We start from the raw sequence: 24,015 nt of genomic DNA, 5'->3' as shown, positions 1-24,015 counted from the left end.
ACCACAAGGAAGTGGTCACTCCGACTGTAGGCATTACTGTAAAAGGGCCACTATGACAAAGACTTCTGTGACGCATAATGGCTTAAGCCTGAGCTCCTGTGTTACAGAAATGCTGGGATCGACTAGGAAAGCTTTGTATATCCCAGTGGTATATGTAGCTGAGTTGATTTAGTCATGAGTACGTTTACTCACGCAACCTTTAAGCATAGGGAGCATCCACTGTCCAAAATTCCTGCCGATGATCTATTGGTTGATTGATTGTTATTGTTGCTGACTATTGGTTGAGAAAATTCAAAATTTGCATCCCTTTTGCCAACATTGGCATTTAGCTTAAAGCATCGCTGTACCAAAGTGTCATCTCAAGGTTTGTTCAAACAGATGGCAACATCACTGGTTTAAGTTAGCTATAAATGGATGCACAAGCGTGTTTGTGGTAACTTCCTTTGTGTGTGTTTGTGTTCAGCTCAGCCTCTTCACTCTACAGAAGCTCCAGCCGCATCTGTTATTTTCCTATTCCTCTGCTTCACAGAATGTTGATGAAGCAGACTCATGCAGCTAAAATGTTTTCAACTCACACAATATTTGCATCAATTTGTGCCGCCTCAAGCCTATTTGCGCTTCGTGGTGACTTTCCATTGACTTTGTGTGCGATTGCACAGTGGGTAAAATTAACTTCAGGCTCTGTGTGCACACACAGTAGCAGAACTGTTCAATATTTAACCAAGACTTCTGTCTGTCCAAGGCTTATCCAAGTGCTTTGATGTGCTTCAACATAATCAGAATAGGGTTTCTCATTCTTAAGCTTCCCACTGTGGATATTGTTGGGAAAACTGATAAAACACATGAGGTTATTTTATAAAACATGACTGAATACTTCTCAGATACACCCAGTATAATACTTTTGTGTTTGTGGATATACATTTTCTCTATGTTACACATTAGACTTACTACAAAACACACACTCTCCTTAAAACTCTCCTTAATACTCTCCTTGTGTACTCTTTTACTCTGTGTCTGTGTCTTTCTTCAGAGGTTTAACTTTGTGTCTCTGCCCACTGACGTCCTGGAGATCGAGGTAAAGGACAAGTTTGCCAAGAGTCGTCCAATCATCAAGCGTTTCCTGGGGAAGCTGTCCGTTCCAGTCCAGAGGCTGCTGGAAAAACATGCCATTGGGTAAAACACACACAATATACACTTTCACGCAGAGTTTTTTCCTGAGTACAGCAGAACTGTTATCAGCCTGAGCGTACTGTGCTCGATCATTCAAGTCTGTAGAGCTGTGGGAGTTTTCCCACATACACGAGCCCACACAGACAGTCGATGAGATAAACCATGTGGGTTCCCAATGCGACCACCTGATTTTAGATACGATTTCACTATTTTATACTTAGTGTATACTTGTATTTCCTTCACTGCAGGTTATTTCTGATCAAAAAGCTTTTGTGGCAATTTTTGTATTGTTATTTCTGACACATTCTTTCTGTTTGTCCCAGCCTCTGTTTTTTCACATACTCTTCTTTAATTTCTGCCTCTGTCTTGTGTCTACAGGGATCGGGTGGTGAGTTATTCCCTGGGTCGCAGGTTGCCAACAGATCATGTCTGTGGCCAGCTGCAGTTCCGCTTTGAGCTGACCTCCTCTATTCACCCAGGTATATTTGGCCATTTAGAACGATGGACAGACATTTTATTGCCCTGCTACCTCCCCTCTCTGTTCACAGCTACACTTTTAATCATTGAAGCCATCAACAACTACAAATTTCTTGCTCATGCTGTATTTCATCAGTTCAATTTGGGGTTAGGGAAACAAATGTATGCTCGATATGCATGTGCAATGTAAAAAAGAGGGCTGCTGCTATAGCTCACCTGGTTGAGCTGGCGTCCTATGTGTAGGGCTACAGTCCCAATGTGGAGGTCATGAGTTCAAATCCCGCTCATGACCCTTTCCCTATAGGGCTGCAAGGTGGCGCAGTTGGTAGCACTGTTGCCTCGCAGCAAGAAGGTTGCCGGTTCACGTCCCGGTGGGGGCATGTTTGCATGTTCTCCCCGTGCAGCGTGGGTTCTCTCCGGGTTCTCCGGCTTCCTCCCACACAGTCCAAAAACATGTTGAGGTTAATTGGTGATTCTAAATTGTCCGTAGGTGTGACTGTGAGTGTGCTTGGTTGTCTGTCTCTAAGTGTGGCCCTGCGATGGACTGGCGACCTGTCCAGGGTGTCCCCTGCCTTCGCCCTAAGTCAGCTGGGATAGGCTCCAGCCCCCCCGCGACCCTAATGAGGATTAAGCGGTGTATAGAAAATGGATGGATGGATGTAAAAAAGAGAAAGTTCTTTGATTTTTGAATATGTTTAACTTCAATTAGCTCCTGTGCATTAAAGGAGCAGGACTGGATTCAACAAGACTTAGTTTGGAGAGGTGGATTTCATGCTGGACTTCAAGCATTAAAAGTAATGATGGGGCTCTTAACTTATGCTCAGTGATATACGGTGAGCATTTCCAGGAGCTACCTTCAAATAGAATTTTTTCTGTGTTTCTGTTTTTTTTTCTGAATTTGTGTTTATAGATCAGAATGGTTTCTCCAGAATTATTATATTGTATGCAAACATTCGCTGACCATTGCATTAAAAAATATTGCTGGCAGTGCAATACACTGTATTTTTAAGGGATTAAAACATTTTTAGAAGGCTTAATCAAAAGTACATAGATGTATCTCTGTCTAAAGTGAACAAAAAACATCCAAACAGCTCATTTGAAAAGTCCAATAGTCTTTGAAAAGTCTAAACAATCTCCTACTACAACTGCAAGTTATACAATTATTTATTAATATTATAGAGTTATAGAATATAGCATTAAACTCAATTTTAGTTCATTTCATTCAATTTAAAGATAACTGCATCTGTTTTGTAAGTGTGTTTCCAGGAATAAAGTAGTATGAAGTTTGAAGGTCTCCAGGAGTCCGTTTCATGAAGCAGGTTTAGTGAAAACTCTGAGTCTGTTAACTGCGAAATAAGGGAAACTCTGAGTTTTCCGTTTCACAAATGGAAGGTAACTCAAACTACAGGCAGAGGGGTGGCTCAAGCCTGTTTCACAGAGAGAGGTAACTTAAGACCTCGGTCAGTTTCCGTAGTAACAGACTTTATGAACCTAACCTGGTCGGGACCAGGTTTGTCTCGATGAACCTTTCTCTTTGTCTCTGCCCTCTTTCAGCCACACAGGCTATTTGATTTCCTCATTCTTTCATTCAGTCAGCAGGCAAGTTTAGCGTAGCCTAGTTCTGCCATCTGACAGAACTAGGCTAGCCTACTGACTCTGATTTATAAGTCCATTAGGCACGGAAGGTGGCAACTTTTTCCACTAACATGGCATGTCCTTTTAATATTGATCCTGTGGATGAAGGTGCAGCACTACTGTGCAGAAAATTAAATATTTGTCTGGAGATGGTTATCAGACCACACATAGATGTTCTAGCATTTCCAGACAGTTATCTTTTTGACTGGTACCGTTTCACGTCACAGTATATCAGGGACGTACGGTCAGGGAAAGAAAAAAAATCTGATGATGAAATAATTTTAATGGTTATATTGATCCATTAATTTGTACTAAGTACTACTAATACTAAGTATTAATTTTTTTCATTTAGCCTCACCAATTGTGAAGATTTTTTTTGAAATTCAAAATCGCTGAATTTTCACAATTTCCCATTCAAATGCTTAGAAGAGAAGCCAGTGAGGCAGCAGCAAGCTAAGCCTCACCCTGGATTGCGCAATCCCTCGCTAACTGCGCTGGCTGCCATGCAGTGACAGTGTACCGCTATTTGTCGCCAATAAAATGGTTCAAACACATTTAATACATGAACGGATTTTCTGTACTTCAGCTGATGTATATAATAATGTACAGTGTTTTTTTTTACCAGCTGTATGTGTGTGGCGTGTTTCGTGTGCTGAGCGATGATAAAGCAGCTGAGAAGAGGTTCTAGGTGAGGCAGGCAGTTCTCTTGCCTTATGGCAGGGGGCGCTCTGATCAACATTCAACATTCTTCTTATGACTCTGCGGCTGCAGAGTAAGTGACAGCAACTTAGCAGCTTACAAAAAAGTAATGGACATTTTTGTCCACAAGGAGTGACCCAAGGACTTTATTTATTAGTAAAGGTAAGATTGCAATAACGTTTTTTTTAAATGAAATGTGTATGAGTAAGGCAACTGTATGCAGGGCAGTCATAAAAGTGTGCCTTGCACTGAAACAGCCTTTACCCATCTTTGACGTTTTCCCTGGACATAAACCTGTCAGAGCCATCAAGGTGGAGTTCCACAGGGCTGCAGGTGAATGATGTAGAGATCTTTTAAATTAATTTTGAATTATATTCTATTAATGACATTGTGCTGCAACCTCAGACCTGAACAGTGTTTTTATATTTCATCTTAAGCTGCTGCCAAGTGCGCTTCTCCCCCGCCAGATTGCACCTAAATGAAACAAATCAAGAGGCTACCATTCAAGCAGTTTTCCTGTAATATTATTGTGATTGTAAAGGACAACATTTAAACTTATGCATTGACCCGAGCAGCAATGTTCTCCACGCCGTCTCCCTCTGTCTTGCAGCTGCAGCAGTGTTGCGCTTCTTTTTAAAAACATGTTCAAACTCGCTGTGTGAGCGCATTAAATTTCCAATTCTAGTGGGGTGAAAAACGCAGCCCTCCGCTTTCCTGTTGCCATGGTGACTCGTCGAATCGGGGCTCCATTGATGCTGGCTTTTTATAGTTGGGGTGCACGCACGTAACTCCAGGTGAAACTACTCCAAGTTGATTAAAATGGAATTATAGTCAGATCTACTCATGTGGTACTGACAGCCTATTCCGTCATACAGTAATTTGCACTGTCTGCAGTTTGTTGCCAACAGTTGTGTTGCTTTTAGCCTTTAGCATATAATTTTTATACAACTTATATTTGTTTATGATTATTGTTGAGTATGGTACCAACAGATAACCAGCCTCATGTGACTGCTTAGTCTGACTGTGGTTGTTTGGTTTAGTGAAGCCAGAAAATGACAACATATCCTGGATATGTTGAACTTTCTGTGTGGTATAGGCCCCAGGATACATTCGCCACGACTAGCAAAACACACTGCTGGTGGTGAACTGGTGGTTGACTTGCTTTGTGGGTTATGTATGTGGACTATTCCAGTCCAGCAATGCACTGAAGTGCACCAGAGTGCACTGCTAAAATTCTGAAAGCGCTCTTTTAAAACGCAGCTCATGAACTTCCACTTCCAATGTTAGGAATGCCGCACTGTGGATAATAGAACCCAGTTTGAAGACAGTAACTACAAAAGAGAGTTTGTTGAACACTGGTTAAAACACGTATATATTTGTTTTTTTGTGTGTTCTCTATAGATGACGAGGAGGTCTCCTTAGTAATAGAGCCAGCCTGCCCAGCGGGTCAGGCTGATGCCAACCACCCTGCTGATGCTCCTGATGATGACACACTGAGCGTAGGCCCTGACATGCCCGATCTCCCCTTGGATGCACCTTCTAAACCTGAGACCTCAGTGCCAGCAGCCTCCCCACCTGTGGAAGTCCAAGTCGCTGAGAAGACTGAGGTAGAGGAGGTGGCAGAGACAGAGCAAGGAGCTGTGGAGGAGGAGAGCACAGTAAGGGAGGAACCCCCAACTGCTGAACCCCAGATGGATCAGGAGGAGGGTGTCTCAGTTGAACAGCAGGAAGAGAGCAATGGAGTCGGGGGAGAAGAGGGGGCAAGGGAGGAGAGGCAACAGGAGGGAACAGCGGAGTCTGCAGCACAAGCTGAGGAGGCGCTGACAGTGGAGGGAAAAGAGGGTGGAAATGAAATGCAGTCTGAGCCAGACTCTGACAGTCCTGGAGTAGTGGTTATACACGACGGAGCCACTGCTGTGGAGGCTCCCGCAGAGGAAAACACTGTATCCCAGGAGGCCCATGTAGACCCAGCTGAAGGGGCCACGCCGGAGGCGACAGAGGGAGGAGAAAGAAGTTGTGACCCCTACTCCTGCCAGTCTCTCTTCTCAATTTACAACTCAAATGCTCCCTCACGCCGTAAAAACCGCCCCTGCTCTCTCCCAGTGTCTGAGCTGGAGACGGTGATTGCATCTGCCTGCGGCGAGCCGGAGACGCCACGATCTCACTATATCCGAATTCACCACCTTCTTCACAGCCTCCCATCAGCCCAAAATAGAGCTCCCAGCCAGGACGAGGAGCAGACCAGGGAGGGAGATAACACAAGCACTACTCTAGACACCAACGCCACATCACCAACTCTTAAAACCTCTAAAGACGAGGAAGGGCAGGAGGATGAGGAAGAGGAGGATACAACCCTGTCTCCCTCTCAGGTAGGACCAGTGATGGCTGGTAACTAAAATGTAAGTTTCAATTTTCTTATTGCTTGTAACTGTTAAATTTTAAATCTTAAACTCAAATCTTAAACTGTAACTGAGTTAAATCATGTTTTTACACCAGAAGCTAACACAGGAACAGGTCTGATTTAACAGAAACATGTAAGAAAGAGAAAATGTACAGAGTGGAAACCTTTTTTTTTTTTTTTTAGTTGTCGCAAAGCTGGTTTCCAAAAATATAAAATGTCTGACCACTGTGGGACAGACAACTGGTCAGGGGTCAGACAACGTGTGTCTGTTTGGCAAAAAGGCTCTATAGCGCCCCCTGCAGCAATTTATCCAATAGCCCCCGCAGGACATTTAACCGACGTTTACAAAAATTCGTAGGCATATGTAACACATCGGGACGCACAAAAAAGCCTCTTGGACCCGTACCGTAAACTCAACAGGAAGTCCGCCATTTTGAAATAACTGTGTAATTTTTGGTGATTTTTGTCATTTTCGAGAGTGAACTTCTCCTAGGGGTTAACTCCTACACTCCTCAAATTTGGCCAGCACATACAACAGGGCTTGGTGATTAAAAGTTCTTAAAACGCTCCGCAAAAGTCTGAGGGCGTGGCCATCTGAATTGTGATGATTCGCTATTAAAAATGAAGCGTGTCTAACGACCCTGTACACGCTCCAATCTGCCTTAAACTTTACATACTTGATCACAGTCCTGCCCTAATGAAACCCATATGCCAACATCCATTCACAGTCATAGCGCCACCTGCTGGCAATAGAAAAGAAGGTGTTTTACACTTTCATGTGCTATAATTAGCCGGTTGACCGTATTGTCCTCAAATGCGGTGATATGAGCCTTTAGATGTTGATGGTGACTTGTACCAAAAATTGTGAATTTACGTCGTGTCCGTGGCGGCCCTCTGAACTTTGATGCTTTGCCATGAAAGAGCAAGTGCTGTCTCCTTGTCCTCTGCATGCTGCACTCTGCCTCAGTCACAATCACAATCCTTTGATTGTCATCATGCATATGCTTCTGTACACACAACGAAACTGCAGTCAGAAGTCCCAACTTTGTAAAGGCTGAGTGAGGTAGTGGGTCACTTGTGTAGTTAGTGTGCTGTGTGTGTGTATGTGTGTGTGTGTGTGTGTGTGTGTGTGTGTGTGTGTGTGTGTGTGTGTCAGAGATGAGTAGGAGTTTCTGTGTCTGGAAGAGTCCTGAGAATGTGTGTGTGAGAGAGGAGGGGGGAGATAGCTGTCACACGTGCGGAAGTGCAAGGGCCCATCCAACGCTGCTTGCAGCTTTAATTTGTTTTGTTTTTTTAACTCCCTGTTGTACCAAGATGGTACTGAACATTAACCCCAAAGCTGAGATGGGTTTTGTGTGCCAATACGTACCTAGAAAGCATGTTTTTATACTCTCCTATTTGAACAGTATTCTCTGTGAGCTGTCTGATTTAGGCAGATAAATTGTGATTTATTGAGCCTCATTGGGAAATTTGTTGTCAGCATTCAATCCATCCAAAGTATAAAGAGCAGTGGGCGGCCACCATGCAGCACTTCAGCTTTTACCCAGCTCCTTGGTCAAGGACACTTTGGAGAATCAACTGGTGCCACCTTTCTGTTTGTCCGCACTCGTGTCCACTGGTTCTCAATGTAACCATAATCATAATCATCCTTAATTATTTTAGTTTTTGTTTATGTATTTTGTGTCATTGCAAACTGTCCAGAAGGCAACAAGATCATATGTTGCTACACCTTGATGACACTGCCATTGCTTATGAATGATAAAAATAACTAAACAGAAACGGTAAGTGAATAAATAAGGCTTACTGTCTAGCACATCTCTGTTTTAGATACCCAGGTTTCAGGGAAGAAAAGAATCAGTGAGTATCAGATATTAGAGTAATGTTAAAGATGTGCAAGGCAGAATTCAGACTTTGGTCAAACACCAAATTAATTTACTGAATGCTAGAGCCATTGAAATAGGTTGATGGAATACTTTTGAGAGATGCTGTATGTAGAAACTTGTTTTCTTGTTGAGGGCTATACAAGTACAGTTGATAAACACCCTTCTACACAATCTGAGAAGCTAAAAATGTTAATATTTTTATACATATTTGTTTCAAATTTGTTTATCCTGTTTATCCTTTGACTTTTGCATATTTTATTTTTGTTTATTTTATTATATTTGAAAAGTCACCGTGTTTATAAAGGGGGCCTGTTTTTAGTATTTTGCTTTGTCTACAGGTATACTTTCTATGCAGGGGTCCATTTCACAAAGCAGGTTCAACAAACTGTGAGTTACTCTACTCTGAGATAGGAAACTCTGAGTTTCCAGTTCCCCAACAGCGTATTTGAGTTAGTTTAATCAACTCGGAGTGGTTTTACCTGGAGTTAAGCGCGTGCACCGCAGCTAGAAAAAGCCAGCATCAACCAATTTGACGAGTCACCATGGCAACGGGGAAGCGGAGGGCTGCGTTTTTCACCACACTGGAATTAGAAATGTTAATGTGCTCATACGACGAGTTTGAACACGTTTTTAAAAAGAAGTGCAACACTGCTGCAGCTGCAAAGCAGAGGGAGACGGCGTGGTGAACATTGCTGCTCAGGTCAATGCATAAGTTTAAATGTCGTCCTTTGCAATAATATCCATCCATCTATACATCTTAATCATCCAACATCCATCATCCAGCATCCATCTTAATCCTCACTAGGGTCGCAGTGGGGCTGGAGCCTATCCCAGCTGACTTAGGGTGAAGTCAGGGGATACCCTTGATAGGTCACCAATCTATTGCAGGGCTACACTTAGAGACAGACAACCAAGCACACTCACTTTCACAATTTAGAATCACCAATTAGCTTCAACATATTTATGGACTGAATGGAAGGAAGCTGGAGAACCCGGAGAGAACATGAAAACTCCACGTAGAAAGATCCCCATGTCCTCACCAATACACGAACCGGCGACCTTCTTTCTGCAAGGCAACGGTGCTAACCACCGAGCCACCTTGCAGCCCCACAATAATATTACAGGGGAAAACTGCTTGAATGGTAGCCTATTTCATTTAGGTGCATTCCCATGGGGGAGAAGCGCACTTGGCAGCAGCTTAAGATGAAATATAAAAACGTTGTTCAAGTCTGAGGTTGCAGCACAATGTCATTAACAGAATATAATTTAAGATCAATTTAACAGATCACTACATCATTCACCTGCAGTCCTGTGTAACTCCACCTTGATGACTCTGACCGGTTTACGTACAGGGCAGACGTCAAAAATGGGTAAAGACCGTTTCAGTGCGAGGCAAACTTTTCTGACCGCCCTGCATACAGTTGCCTTACTCAAGTGCTCTGCATCTCTGATATTGTTCAAAAACTTCCATTTGCAAAGAAACGCAGCGCAACACACAATATCTGCTGTGATGTGAGAGCGTGACAATGGTTGGTAATGTTGCACATGTAAGGATGGATTTGTGACGGCTCGAGTACGGTGGCTGTGCGGGCGGACCCGAACGAAAAGGGGAGGCAGGAGAAACAGGTTATAATAAAAAGGTTTTATTAATAAGGGTGAAGGAGTGGAGGTCACCAGGAGCAGGAACCAGATGCAGGAGTGCCAGTCGAGGGGGGTGCAGGTGGAGGTTTGTCCGTGCTGGGATCCGAGGAGGGGGAAGTGCCGCCGAGGTAGTGCTGGAGAGGGAGGCGTGGAGGAATCCGAGGACGGTGCGCGCAGGGACGGTGCTCAGGGGACGGTGCCCGAGGTGCTTCTTCCCGGTGGAAGTTTTCCCAGTGCAGGTGCTCGTGAAAGGAGAACTTCTTGTGAGGGTGCTCGTTGCGGTGGGTTCCGTGGTGAAGCTGGAGAGGGTTACGGCTGGTGTGGCTCGTGAAACGCTGGAGGCTAGAGTCGAAGAGGGAACGCTGGAGGCAAACAAATACACACGATTTACTAGAGACTCGAAAATACTTAAACTTAGTTGTAATGCTTTGCGAAGGACAGCAACTAAGCGGCCTGGCAGCACCACAAGGATGATTCACAATCATCTGGCGCTGGAGATCTGTGAGAAGCTTGTATTTCAGGTGCTCCGCTGATGAGCTGATGAGTTGCACCTGCCAGCGCGAGGAAGTCCTCTCTCCTTCGGCTCCGCCCAGCCTGCCGAGAAAACACACGCCCACCAAGACACAAACACAGGAGGCAGAGAAAAACCCACAAAACACAAAACATATTCCATAACCCTCACAGGATTAGGTTATACATGTAGATGATGACTGTGATGTGAAACGATGTCGCTCAACGACTGTCTGGAAATGCTAAAACATCTATGCGCGGTCTGATAACCATCTCCCGACCAATATTTAATTCTCTGCGTAGTAATGCTGCACCTTCATCCACGGGATCGTTATCAAAAAGACATACCATGTTTATGAAAAAAGTTGCCACTTACTGTACCAAATGGACTTCTAATATAGTCCACTGACTGAATGAATGAGAAAATCAAATAGCCTGTGTGGCTGAAAGAGGGCGAAGACAGAGAGAAACTCAAGGTTCATTGAGAAAAACCTGGTCCCGACCAGGCTTGGTTCATAGAGTCTATTACTAATGTAACTTACCAAGGTCTGTGAAACATGCTAGAATTACCCCTCTTTCTCTGGTTTGAGTTACCTCCCTTTGTGACACCGAAAACTCAGAGTTTCTCTCATTTCAGGGTTAACAGACTCAGAGTTTTCACTAAACCTGCTTTGTGAACCGTACTCCTGATTTACCATTCTGTGTCAGTTACATAAAGCCAGAGTAGCTGTGTTCCCCTGTTTTGAGTGTGTAGCTAGGTTAAGATCTGCTGGTGACTGCACATTTAGCATACAGATGTGACAGCAGCATCAAGCTTCTCGTGTAACTCTCCACCATAAAACTAAACAATTTCACAGTTTAACAACAGATTATATAATGTATTTTAATCATAAAACACGAAGAACTTTTAATGTAATGTCTGTGTTTTGTCCTGTTTTGTCCTTGATAACTGTTAAAAAATGTAACCAAATCACACTTGGTTAAATGTAACAGTATATCATCTTGAAGGTGAGCATTCCAGACCAGCTTCCATTTCCACTGTAATGCAATAATAAAATGAGCTCTGTCTGTGTGTTCCGGCAGGTTCCAGAGTGTCCAGGCCCCTGCTGCCGGCGCTCTCTGCCTCGCAGCCTCTCCATTGAACGCCTGTCAGAGCTGAACCAACTCCTGGAGGGTGAGGGAGGTGGAGGAGGTCATGCAGCTATCAGGAGGATTTCTCCTTCCTGCCTGGGGAGTGAGGAGGGGGATTCCAGTAACGGAGGAGGCAGGAGAGTTGGTGGCAGCACTCACCGTCCGCCAGGCGAAAATGAGTGTGAGTTTTGCGACACCTCCTGCTATAGCACCTCCTGCTATAGCACTTCCTGTTACAGCACGTCCTGCTACAGCAACTCGGGCTACGAGGGGAGGAGCCGCTTCTGTAGCCACACCCGCCTCTCCTCAGTGGACAGCAACCGACTTTCCGGGAGCACCGTGTTTTCCTCCCAGGATGAAGATGAAGATGAGGAGAGCGCCTTTGAGTCGGTACCTGATGCCGGCCACAGCCCTGAGGGCCAGGAGGCGGGCGGGGCAGGAGGAGAGAGGAGGACGGGCAGATGGAAGGAGGCCAGAAGAGGAGAGCAGGGGGAGCCTGCTGTGGCCGGGCCCAGTGACAGGAACAGCATTGGTGAGTTTCAACATTTTTTCAACTCTATACCACAGTGATAAATGAGCCCACAGGAAAAATGTGACAGGAGCAAAAACACACAGAAACAGCATGATGTTAGAAGGTTGATTAAAATGTGTCCATGTCAGTAGAAAGAAATAACCAAAAACTATAACTACATTTGGTTTTAGCTGCTGTGTATGGCCTATAGTGTGACTGGTCCTGATGTCCTGGATACATGTTTATGTTTTACACTGGTACTGGATTTGTACATTTTACGCGACGGCTCTTACGGACTGTGAGAAAAGTAGGTCACACGCACGCACGCACGCACGCACGCACCCACACACACACACACACACACAGTCTTGCAGAAACAAAATCAAATTCCCCCTCTCTGAAAGGCAGTCAGCTCACTGCCAGACTCCCTGCCAGGATTGTTCTTTCAGTGCTTTTTTCTTTTTTTTTCTCCTGATTCTATCAAAACATACTCATACACAAAACACCTAAGACAATTTATTTTTATTTAGAATTTTAATGCTATTTTGTCCTTTTGGTAAAAATCTAAACCATGGAGCTGATGCACAGATATGGTGCTTTCTCACAAATTTAAACTTCAATCAAGTGTGAGTTCTGTGCTGAGTGCTGAGTCCCTTTTAAATCTTAAATGCAAATAGGTTTGGCTGTGGGTGTTAGGAAGACTTGGATCTTCCTTGTCCTCTAGCATGACGTAACCTTGGTTGAACACCAACATGCAGCAGATTAAACAAGAGAGCGAATGAGTTATGTTGTGCAAAGTGTGGAGTTTATGACATCTGCAGACATAGTGTCTCTGTGAAGTTTTATTTTTGATAAAGCTGCTACAATTTGTGTTGGTCGTGCGCATGTGCTGGGTAGCACCTCTGCTGGAAAAAAGGAGGGATTTAAGGCTAAATGATTAACTCAATCTAAGTTGTTATGGTGTCAGCGGCCTGACTTTGTAAAATGTAAATGATGACGAGTTATTTTTCTGAGTTTCTCATTAATTCAGTTTCCCAGTCATGGCCGTGAACTCAGTCATACTCTCAGTTGTGCTTTTCATGTCAAAAAAGATAAGGCAGTAAAGGTAAAAATGGAGCAATCATATACTGTAATACGGTTTTGTTTTTGTTTTTTCTTGTTTGTTTTAATATAAATATTTCTTCCCCGGGGTGTATCATTTTATGAGTGTGTTATTTCATTCTCAACAATGAGTATACATATATAGAAACTGACCTTTTTTTTCTTTGATAAACTGCTCATTTACAAATTCCTTTGGCTTGACTACGATGTGGCTGAATCGTAACTACCGACTGATAAACCTCTCAAGGCCCTTACCCTTCATCTTCTATCATTGCTTACATTGGATATTTTTGAACAAACAAGAAAGATCCATATCCTGAACCTATGAGAACTTGTAGGGCAAAAGTGATTAGTTCAGCTTCACCTTTCCACTGTATTTTTACAAGTAGCCAGAGTTTTCAAAACTTCCAGCATGATGACGCCACCATTCTCTCAAGCTAGAAGTTTCAGTTTCACTTCAACGGTGAAGATGTATTTGTCCCATACTATGGAGCAAATACTCGCACTAGCCTTGCCGGTACGAAAGCTTTCCTCCCTGATTTGCAATATAACTGCAAAGTTGTGTCATATAATTCAGGGAATTAAGACCATAGACTGATTCAGATACAAGCAGCACTAGCTTCTCCTCCACTTTGTCCTGCATGCCACGCAAGATGCTTCGTTTCTATTGGCCTTGCAGTCATACATTATAGCAAGGGGTCAAAGTTCAAATGTGTTGAACTTTGACTGCAACGAGCATGTGGTTTCCTCCGCTTTTGAAATAAATTTCAAAGCGCAGCTCTGGGTGTAGGATGATGCACTGCTAGGACACTGCCCTGTGATTCCAGGACGTGCTGTGCTCTGACATCCATTTTTTTTCCCCATTGTTTGCACCACACAACAACGACATGCCGCTGCGTGAGCAAGGTGGAGAAAAAGCCGGTGGTGTGTTTGTCTGAATTCCCTGAATTATATGTCACAACTGAGTGGTTGTATTGAGGACTCAGGGAGAAAAGTCTTTGTAATAGCAAGGACAGTGAAGTGCTATAAAATGACATATGTTGTGAACTGGCGCTATCTACATAAAAGTGCCAACGAGTGCTCCGTACTAGTGCTCCGTACTCGCAAGGCTAGTGCTATTGCTCGCTAACACGGGACAAATACATCTTTGCTGTTAAAAGTCTTTGCAACAAACTGAAAGCTTCCAGCTTGAGAGGAAGGTGGCATCGCCCCATTGGAAGTTTTGAAAACTCCATTTTTCTCACTAACCCATGACTTCCCAGCAGCTGATCGCTGAAACCCACAGCAAGCACAGCGCATACCGTGTCCTGTCAAAGCTGCTTTAAAACACTGTAGCATGCTTTTAAAACTGTGACAGCACTTAAGAATTCGTAATTTTCTACACGTCCGATATTCACAATCCATTGTGTTAAAATTGTGGTTTCTGCTAAGCTGTATTTGTGATAGGCTGAAAGGTGGCTCAGTGGTTAGCACCGTTGCCCCGCAGCAAGACGGTTGCCGGTTCGCGTTCTGGTGAGGACACCTGGGATCTTTCTGCGTGGAGTTTGCATGTTCTCCCTGAGCAACGTGGGTTCTCTCCGGGTTCTCTGGCTTCCTCCCACAGTCCAAATAAAAGATGTTAAGGCTAATTGGTGATTCTGGATTGTCCGTAGGTGTGAATGTGAGTGTGCTTGGTTGTCTGTCTCTAAGTGTAGCTCTACGACAGATAGGCGACCTGTCCAGGGTGTCCCCTGTCTTCGCCCTAAGTCAGCTGGGATAGGCTCCAGCCCCCCTGTGACCCTAGTGAGGATTAAGCAGTGTATAGATAATGGATGTGTAGGGTAGAAAATAAGATATACTTATTTCCACACCAAAGCAAGTGATTGCATTAATTAAAACGATTAAAATCAACCTTTGAATTATTCGTCCAGCGATATAATCTCAGAGTCAGCATAACAATTCTAATAAATTGTTTACTCTTAGTGATCAGTCAAGAGTGTTTTATAAAGTTAAGGAATTAACTTAGAGCTTGAGGTAACTAAAGAACGGATACGTAAAGTGACTGAAAGTAAGCTATAGAAAACACCGGAAACAACTGTGTACGCACAAAAACATTTATTCCTAACTAAACAAACAAATAACAACAACAAACATAAAATATAAAATAAAAACAATGATGGAAATGCTGGTTGAGAATATGAGTGTGAAAAACCTAATGTGGAGCAGAATGGTGGCTTGGAGACTTAAAAGTCTTTTCACCTAAAGCAGCAGATAATCTGTTAAATTTGGAATATTGGTCGAAAGGCCAATTGTAATCATGAAACACCCGTTTAGAGACAGACGCTTGGTACTTGCAGTTTCCTTGGCAGGTGCAGCAGCGTCTGGACTTGGGAGACGAGGCCTTCAGCTTGAGTTGGATCAGGGTGTGGCAGTTGAAGTTGCTAACATTGGACCCAAGTGGGAGATACTATGGCCTTCAGAAAATCTGCAGTCTTTTGGGTGAAATGCCTTTTAATAGTAAAACTACTGACCAATCACAACGAGCTCCCCTCCCAGAGGGGCTGTGGTGGTCATGAGGTGGTCAGAGTTTTGCTCTGAAAGTAACAATGTTCCTTCAGAACTATATGTACTTTCAATTATACAAAGTTAAACCTACTGAAAATAAATATATCATATCTAGCGGTTCGCAAAGAATCCAAACATGATAAATCTATCTCATACGGTTACAAAGATAATGCAGTTTTGGGATATATGATTATATAACAAGCTGATAAATTAAAGAAAGACTTATCCAACTGTAATTAAGCTTTGGGGTATTTATCAGAATATGATATACCATAACATTTAACAACACTTAAACTAAGTGACCTAGCGTCCCATTAAGATCCTCTGGTGCTTTTTCCCATTGTTCATTCGTAAGTTCAGTTGTTAAGTTCAGTTGTTGCATGCCACAGGAAATGAGGGGTCAGCAGAGCAATACGTTAAGCCCGGGGCACTACATTGCACCCGGCCATCTGTTAAGGTCCGCGTGGTTGAATGTTTTTCTTTGTCTTCCCCCAGAAGCTTCTTTGTGTTAGATCCTCTGAAGCTCTGATAGGTGTGATAAGGGAATTTCCAAGTGAGCTCTGCTTGTCCTGGCTTCGGCTCCCCCGAGTCTGCGAAGCTGATTTACATGACCCTGTGACCTGCAGGATAATTCTGTGTCTTTTGGGCAGCTGTATCTGTTCATATCCTACAGATGGATGGATGGATGTATTTGTGATCATCTGTCTGATCAATCATGAACGACAGCCCAACAAGCACATAGCCTCCAATACCTGAAACTTGACTTATCACCTTCTGAAGGCAGGTCAACTCACGAAAACTGCTGCAAGTTCAGAGAGAAAAACAGTGTCTTCAATTAATTTACTTTTTCTCATATTTAAATCAGAACTGCTGTATGCTGTGTCTTTGTAGATTCTCAGTCACCCAGGTCATGGTGACTGTAAGTGCTCAGCATCTGAAGGATGAGGGACAGTAGTATCCATATTCTGGACAGAGAAGACAGGTTGTTTGAGAGAGGAGTGAAGCCAGCTACACTGAACTGGAACAAGGCAAAGCAAGGCAGAGGCAGGTTTATTGGTATAGCACAACTGTTACTCGAGGCAATTCAAAATGCTTCACAGCAACACAACAAAGAGTACAGATAAAATACTTTCAGCTGTCATATGCACAACTAAATAGAACTGTTTTGAGCCTGGATTTGAACATTGTCAGAGTTAAGGCCTGTCTCACATCTTCTGAAAGACAGTTCCAGATTTTAGCTGCATAAAATTGGAACGCAGCCTCACTGTGTTTTAGTCCTGACACTGGGCGCCAGCAGGAGACCACTCCCTGAGGTTCTCAGAGCCCAACATGGTTTATATGGCACTAACATGTCAGAGATGTACTTTGGTGCTCGACCATCAAGAGACTTGCACACAGGCAAAGCTGTTTTAAATATAGTTCTCTGAGCAACAAGAAGCCAGTGCAGAGACTTGAGCACTGAACTAATATGGTTGTACTTCCTGGTTCTAGTCAGGACTCGAGCAGCAGTATTCTGGATATACTGCAGCCGTCTTACAGCTCGTTTAAAGAGACCAGTGAGCAGGCCGTTACAGTAGTCTAACCTGCTAGAGACAAATGCATGCATTCGTCTCTCTAAGACTGATGTAATTGACTTATTGTGGCTGTTAAAGTTTTGGGTCTAAGTCCAATATTACGCCCTAGATTTCAAGAGTCTCAAGGTGACTGTTGACACTTTCTCTTTTTTCTGTGGGCCAAAGACAATGATTTCAGTCTTGTCTGAGTTTAGCTGGAGAAAGTTGTTTTGCATCCACACACTGATCCGTTCAATGCAGCAACAGATCTATGTGTCACTGACGGCAGGTAAACATGGGCCTGTAGATTCACTGTGAGTGTCATCTGCATAATTTTGGTGGGACACATTATTGCTCAGCTGACCTCATGAAAACATATACAAATTGAACAAGAGGGGTCCCAGGATCGACCCCTGAGGAACCCCACAGGTCACAGCCATTCGGTCTAAGACACAGTTCCCAATTTCAACAAAGTACATCCTGTCTTCGAGATAGGTTGAAACCGCGCTAGAGCAGTACCAGAGATTCCCACCCAATTTTCCAACCTGTATAGTAAGGTCACATGGTCCACTGTGTCAAAGGCAGCGCTCAGGTCCAGCAAGACGAAGACCCTACCTGCTACTGAGTTTAGGCAAATATCACTTGTTTGTTAGTTTACAACTTTTTCTAGGACTTTACCTAAAAATGGCAGGTTTGATATGGGCCAGTAGTTGCTCAGTACTGTGGCATCAAGACTACTCTGTTTTTGAAGAGGCTTAATGACAGCAGACATTGCTAAACAGAGGAAGAGGTCTATGAAACCACTTTTCAGGAACTTTTAATGTAGCCTTGGGGTCCATTCCCAGACAGTTTCCTCAGCATTAACACTTTAATTCATCCCTCCCCAGGCAGTTTCACAACCATTCACACCTTGAGGAATGTCAGTCTTGAGTCAATAACATGCCATCTGCTGGGTGATTTGGGGTTGAGAATAAATACCTGGATCTTGTCACTTTCTCACTTAGAACGGAAGAAGCCTCTTGGATGAGAGGTAAAACAAATTCCAAAAAGAGAAGTCTAGTTGCCTTCTACTAAAACATTTAGGATCACTATATATTGTACTTTTACCTGGTTATAGTAATGTCAGTCGTGACATTAGTTGTCACAGAAATGTCATTCTAATCTCTCTAGATTAGTTACAGTGGTTTTCACTGTAGACAATTTATTTTACCTAAACTGTTTGATTGCGACATTTTTGTTTCTATATACATGAAACTGAGTGGTGTGTGTAGTATTGCAGAATTGTCAGGTTCATTAAAGGTGGATGGTACAGTGTGTTTGTGGGTGATGGCTGACTGACCTTAGTGTTTGATATGGACAACTTGAGCCAGTTCTCTCTTGAAGGTTTTGTATCCCTTAGGGGTGCAACAATACATGTATATGTATTGAACCATTTGATACAGTGGTCTCACTTCGGTACGCCCTATTAATCGAACAATACGCAATTTCCTTCTTTTTTTTAATCAACTTCTCATGAAGTGCTCTGTGCTAACCTCAGTGGATCTGCGCTCGACTACTCCGGGCTGCATTGTTGAGCGCAGATCCACTGAGTGCGCGCATCTCCCCCACTCATTCAGTCCAAGCTGCTGAGAATACATGTGAGGCTAGCTTGTTGCAACATGGCTAATGCTTTAATTGTTTTCGAAGACCCTCCACCGTCCTTCAGATCTCACGCCTGGGACTACTTTGGTTTTGGTGTTAAGTATGACCCTGATGGAAAGAGCGTCATGGACAAAAATACACCAGTATGTCACAGGTGTAACACGATGCTAAACTACGTCGGTGGAAATACAGCAAACATGAACACGCAATTACGCCAACATCACTCCGGTGTGAAAACAAGTGGAACCAGACAAAAACAACAAGCAGCAGACATGGTCCAAACTTTACCTGAGTCATTTAGACAGTCATTAATGACAGTCATAGAGCTTATGCACATAATCTAGCGGTAGAATAGTTAAACTACAAATAGAAAGCATCAAGGGATTTTGACCACCGGCACATTCCAGCGTGAGGTTGGAGACATATGCGGCATTTCCCAGCCACCACTGAGCAGGATCAAGCTGGCAGTGGTGGACGCCATAACTCCCCTGGCCCCAGCCTACATCCAGTTCCCTTACAGTCATCACCAATGAGCCCAAATCAAACAGGGACTTAACGCCATCACTGGATTCCCAAACATAAGTAGAGCCATAGACTGCACCCACATAGCAATCAAAGCAGCATCACTAAACAAGCTTAATTTTGTAAATTGATAAGGATTTCATTCAATCAACGTACAGATTATTTGCGATGCGCATTTGTTGCACGGTGGCTTGGAGGAACACATGACTCATTCATTAAGCAGAACAGTTCTGTGGGTCTCCAAGCAGGAGCTGTAGAAAATAGCTGGCTTACTGGTGAGTGTTACAAAGAGTTGAAATGTTTTTGCTGGACTTAGTTTGGTTATTAAAACATCTCATCTCTAGGTGATCAGGGTTATCCACTGGGTGAACGTTCAGTATTAATTCGTCCTCCTCCAGTTGCAGTCATTTGTCTTTCATGGACTGTGATGCGTTTTTTTGGCACTGAGCTTCACGTCAAACCACCAATTTTGCCGGCAATCTCTTCTGACCCAACAGAAATAGCTGCGGTGGTTATCTTGTCCCATGCAGCATTTTTTCTTTCACTGCTTATCCCAACATTTCACGCACCATACAATATTTTCTGGTTTGCTTCAACCTTGTTGACAATTACCTTGATTTCAGTTTCAGAAAAGTTGCTCTTTTTCGCCCTTTTTGCCACGATGATGACGACAGGTGGGGAAAAAAATAAATCTGCACCTGCTTATAAAGAGGTGTGTTGTTGCGTATATGGTTGTTTTGAGGTGTTTCCGAAGGCAACGTGCACGAGCACGGAGGTTAAGAATAAGTGGGATTTATCATCACTGACGTACGACCCCTGCATGCACGTTTGATAAATCCAGATTTTTTTGTACTTACGCACACTCTAAATTTCATGTGTACGACAGAATTTAGAACCTTTTTGACGCACTGATGATAAATGAGGCCCCAGGTTCTCTGGCTTCGTACCACACAGTCTAAAAACATGTTTAGGTTAATTGGTGATTCTGAATTGTCCATAGGTGTGAATGTCAGTGTGCTTGGTTGTCTGTCTCTAAGTATAGCCCTGCGATAGACTGGCGACCTGTCCAGGGTGTCCTCTGCCTTCACCCTAAGTCAGCTGAGATCGGCTCCAGCCTCCCCGCGACCCTCGTGAGGATTAAGCAATGTATAGATAATGGATGGCTGTTTTTGTTTAATATGCTGCTGAGAATATACCCCAGAAGATGGGCATCCTATAGATTTATTTTGTAAGGTGCAATTTATTTGTATTATATACTCTGCTGCTAAGAAATCACTACAGAAGATGGGTGATTTTTTCCATCAGATAAATTGTTTTTTTCAAAAACAAGTAAAAAAAAGAAAAGGCAGGGAAATTTCTCTTTTTTGTATCAAAGAAGTATCGAACCGTGACAAAAACGTATCAAACCGAATCCTCAATTTTGTGTATCGTTGCACCCCGAGTATCCCTTGAACGGTGATCACACAGAGTCATTCATCCAGATCTGTCTAGATGATAGAAGACTGTCTCACTGGGGCTTTGCATGTACAGCTAATGTTTCTGTGCCTTGTAGTTGCTGGTGTTCTTACTCCATGGCTTGCAGTTCTGCATTTCTTCTTCTTCTGCTCTCTAATGTAAGGCAGAGTGGATGTTTTTGCTGCAGTTGTGTTGGAGTTGTTGCAAGTCCAACATCACTGCAGTTGTTTTGGCTTAAAGATATTTCAATCATATTTGTGCATGCACTGTGATATCTTCTTCCACAATCCTACCTGTTGTGAAAGTGCTGATGTTGCTGCCTTTTGCAATCGTGCATCTGCTTATATTGAACACATTTAACCTGTTACAACACTCTTTATGGCTTAGTGATAATGCTTTTTCCCAGTGGGGGAAATGCTTCTTCAGTAATGTAATGACATTGTCTGGATTACATTTCACTAAAGCTGACTCCAGCTGATCTTAGCATCTCCATCTCAAAGCATGTTGTATATACTTCCACTTTGCATTAGCACGCATTTTCCTTCATCTGAATTACACACTCGGTCACAAATAGTATTTTAATGGCTGATGGAAAAGCTGTCAGAGTCTAATTCAGACGAGACTGCTAGCAGTCAGTGACTGTGCAGTTCACAAATGAGTACTCTGAAAATCAGTTGGTCCTCATGGTAACACAGTTGATCAAACCTATCAGTGGACAGAATATTGGTATCGGTTAATTCTGCAAAAGTCCGGATTATGTTCCGTACCAGTATACTTCAAATATTTCCTCTTCAGATTTCTAAATAAACTGCGCCTCAGTTGTCCAGTGTTTAATAGTATACTCAAACCAACTGGGAGTTCCAGCTGTGTTTCCAGCTGTGTTTTCTTAGTCTGATAGCTGGTATAGGCTATCCCCATAGGGTAACACTTATGGTAATGTATCCCATACTGTCTCTCTGATGTCCCGTAGGCTCAGGCTTCTCCCAACCTGTTGGCCATCTTCCAGTCCTGCGACCCAGCCATGACCTAAACCATTTTCCTGCTGCCACTGACCAAGCCTTACCTCCAAGTAAGAACCATCATCTCCCAGTCTTACTCTGGAGTCTCATCCTAACCCTTTGGTGTGCTGTGTCTGTGGCCACTGATCTGTGCATGCTGCCCTTTATGCTTTTCAAACACATTCATCTCTCCTGTGTTTGTTTTCATTATCTCATTCTCCCTCCCTGCACCCTCCTTAAGCTTTAAATGTACATCTGTATACTCAGGCTCAACGATATACCGTTTCAGCTTTCACACTGATGTGTGCATTTGCAATAATCACATCACAGGAAGTGCAATGTGAAGTAAGGCAAATTCATTTAAATGTATCATGCTACAACATTTTTGCTGCTTGATATAAAAAGTAAATTTGCAAGCGACCTCTACCAAAACCTGCCTTGCTCTGTCATTCAACACACACCATCCTCCCATCTCACACTGGGAAATAGAACAAGTGTATTTTCCACAATGTGTGAATCTCAAGTGGTTGTGCTGGTGAACATGTCACTCATGTCACTGACCCCTCAGAAAGGAACAACACATGCGGTCAAGGTAGGCTGACATCACGGGAAGAAAGAAAAATATAATGATAAAATAATTTCAATGGTTATATTTATCCAGTGATTTGTACTATAAAGTAATTATTTAAAGCCAGTGAAGCAGCAACGAACTGTGCCTCACCTTGTATTGTGCAATCCCTCACTGCACTGGTTGCCATGTGTAGGCTGTCACTGCATGGCAGCCAGCGAAGTGAGGGATTGCGCAAACCAAGTGTGGCAGCAGTGAGCTCAGCCTCACTTGGATTGCGCAATCCCTCGCAACCTACGCTGGCTGCCATGCAGTGACAGCGTGCTGCTGTCTGTATGTTGCCAATAACATGGTTCAAACACATTTAATATATGATCTGTTTTTCCATAGTTCAGCTGATGTATATTATGATGTACAGTGTTTTTTGTTACCAACTGTATGTGTGTAACGTGTTTCGTGTGCTGAGCGATCATAAACGGCTGAGAAGAGGTTCTTAGTGAGGCAGGCAGTTCTCTTGTCTCATGGCAGGGGGCGCTCTGATCCCAGACATGCTTCTTGTGACTCCGTGGCTGCAGACTAAGTGACAACAAGCTAGACTAGGTACGGTATACAGTTAGCAAGTCAAGTGCAGCGAAGGAAGATCAGGAGACTTTTACAAAAAAGTAACGGATGTCCAGAAGGAGCGGAGCATGGACTTCATTTAAAGGTAAAGGTAAGACCGCAATAACTTGGAAAAAAAAAAGAAACATGCGTTTTGTGGGCTACAGCTTGTATATGTAAAGAATGCAGATATGAAACATAACCCATAAACTGCTGCCAATCAAATGGTAAATATGCTACTGTATAGAGTGCATATATTTGTAAATCAGATTCTGATGAAGTCAGTGCCTCACCAGCCATGAACCTCACCGCACATCACTGGAACTAACATACTCTTGTAAAGACCATGTATGTTGTTGCAGTCTTCAGTTTTTTCAGACTGCACCTAATTACAGACAGACAAATTCCGGTTCGCACTGACAGCTTCTTTTACACATTGACAAATCTCACTACAGACGAACGGATTGAGATACAGACAGACAACTCTCCATTCGCATTGACAAATAGTTTTGCTATAATAGTGCCCCCATAACAGGTTGACATTTTCACATTACTTAGGTTCAACTTGTGCTGTCCTCACTGCACGTAACTTTAGGTTAAGAAGTTAACCCCGGTTCTCTGAAACATGAGTGAGGTATCTCACTATGGGACACGCCTCCTGCGCTTGTTCCCAGAAGCACTATTACACTACGCCAGTCCTGACTGGCAGACGGACGTGACGTCGGCTCCCTCAGGCAGGGACCTCCTCCTGCTATAAGAGCCTGACGTTCACGTCATCTCCCCAGTCTTAGTAAGCACACCTCTTCCTCGCTCCAAGCAAGGAGGGTGGTCCGGAGAGATACCTCACTCATGTTTCAGAGAACCGGGGTTAACTTCTTAACCTAAAGTTCTCTTTCAACATTCGTTTCGGTACCTCACTATGGGATATAGAGACTCCCGTATTGCAGACAAGCTTACCTCGAAGACCGGCTTTTT

The 24,015-nt window shown here is 43.4% G+C and overlaps 1 protein-coding gene across 1 annotated transcript in view; it reads left to right on the top strand.

Annotated features, from left to right (window-relative positions):
• Positions 1-21,943, top strand: part of LOC103370626 (E3 ubiquitin-protein ligase HECW1-like) — a gene marked incomplete at its 3' end in the record, with an annotated part of 73,275 nt that extends 51,332 nt beyond the window's left edge. Inside the window, exons 7-11 of the mRNA XM_008299745.1 lie at positions 1,031-1,173; positions 1,549-1,649; positions 5,383-6,350; positions 11,500-12,079; positions 21,845-21,943. Of these exons, the coding sequence (XP_008297967.1) occupies positions 1,031-1,173; positions 1,549-1,649; positions 5,383-6,350; positions 11,500-12,079; positions 21,845-21,943 (1,891 nt within the window). The remainder of the gene's footprint in view (positions 1-1,030; positions 1,174-1,548; positions 1,650-5,382; positions 6,351-11,499; positions 12,080-21,844) is intronic.
• Positions 21,944-24,015: the final 2,072 nt, after the last annotated feature.

This window comes from Stegastes partitus, unplaced genomic scaffold, assembly GCF_000690725.1.
Source record: "Stegastes partitus isolate 25-593 unplaced genomic scaffold, Stegastes_partitus-1.0.2 Scaffold1454, whole genome shotgun sequence".
Taxonomy (NCBI): Eukaryota; Metazoa; Chordata; class Actinopteri; family Pomacentridae; genus Stegastes; species Stegastes partitus.
This window is presented reverse-complemented; position numbering and strand designations above follow the sequence as displayed.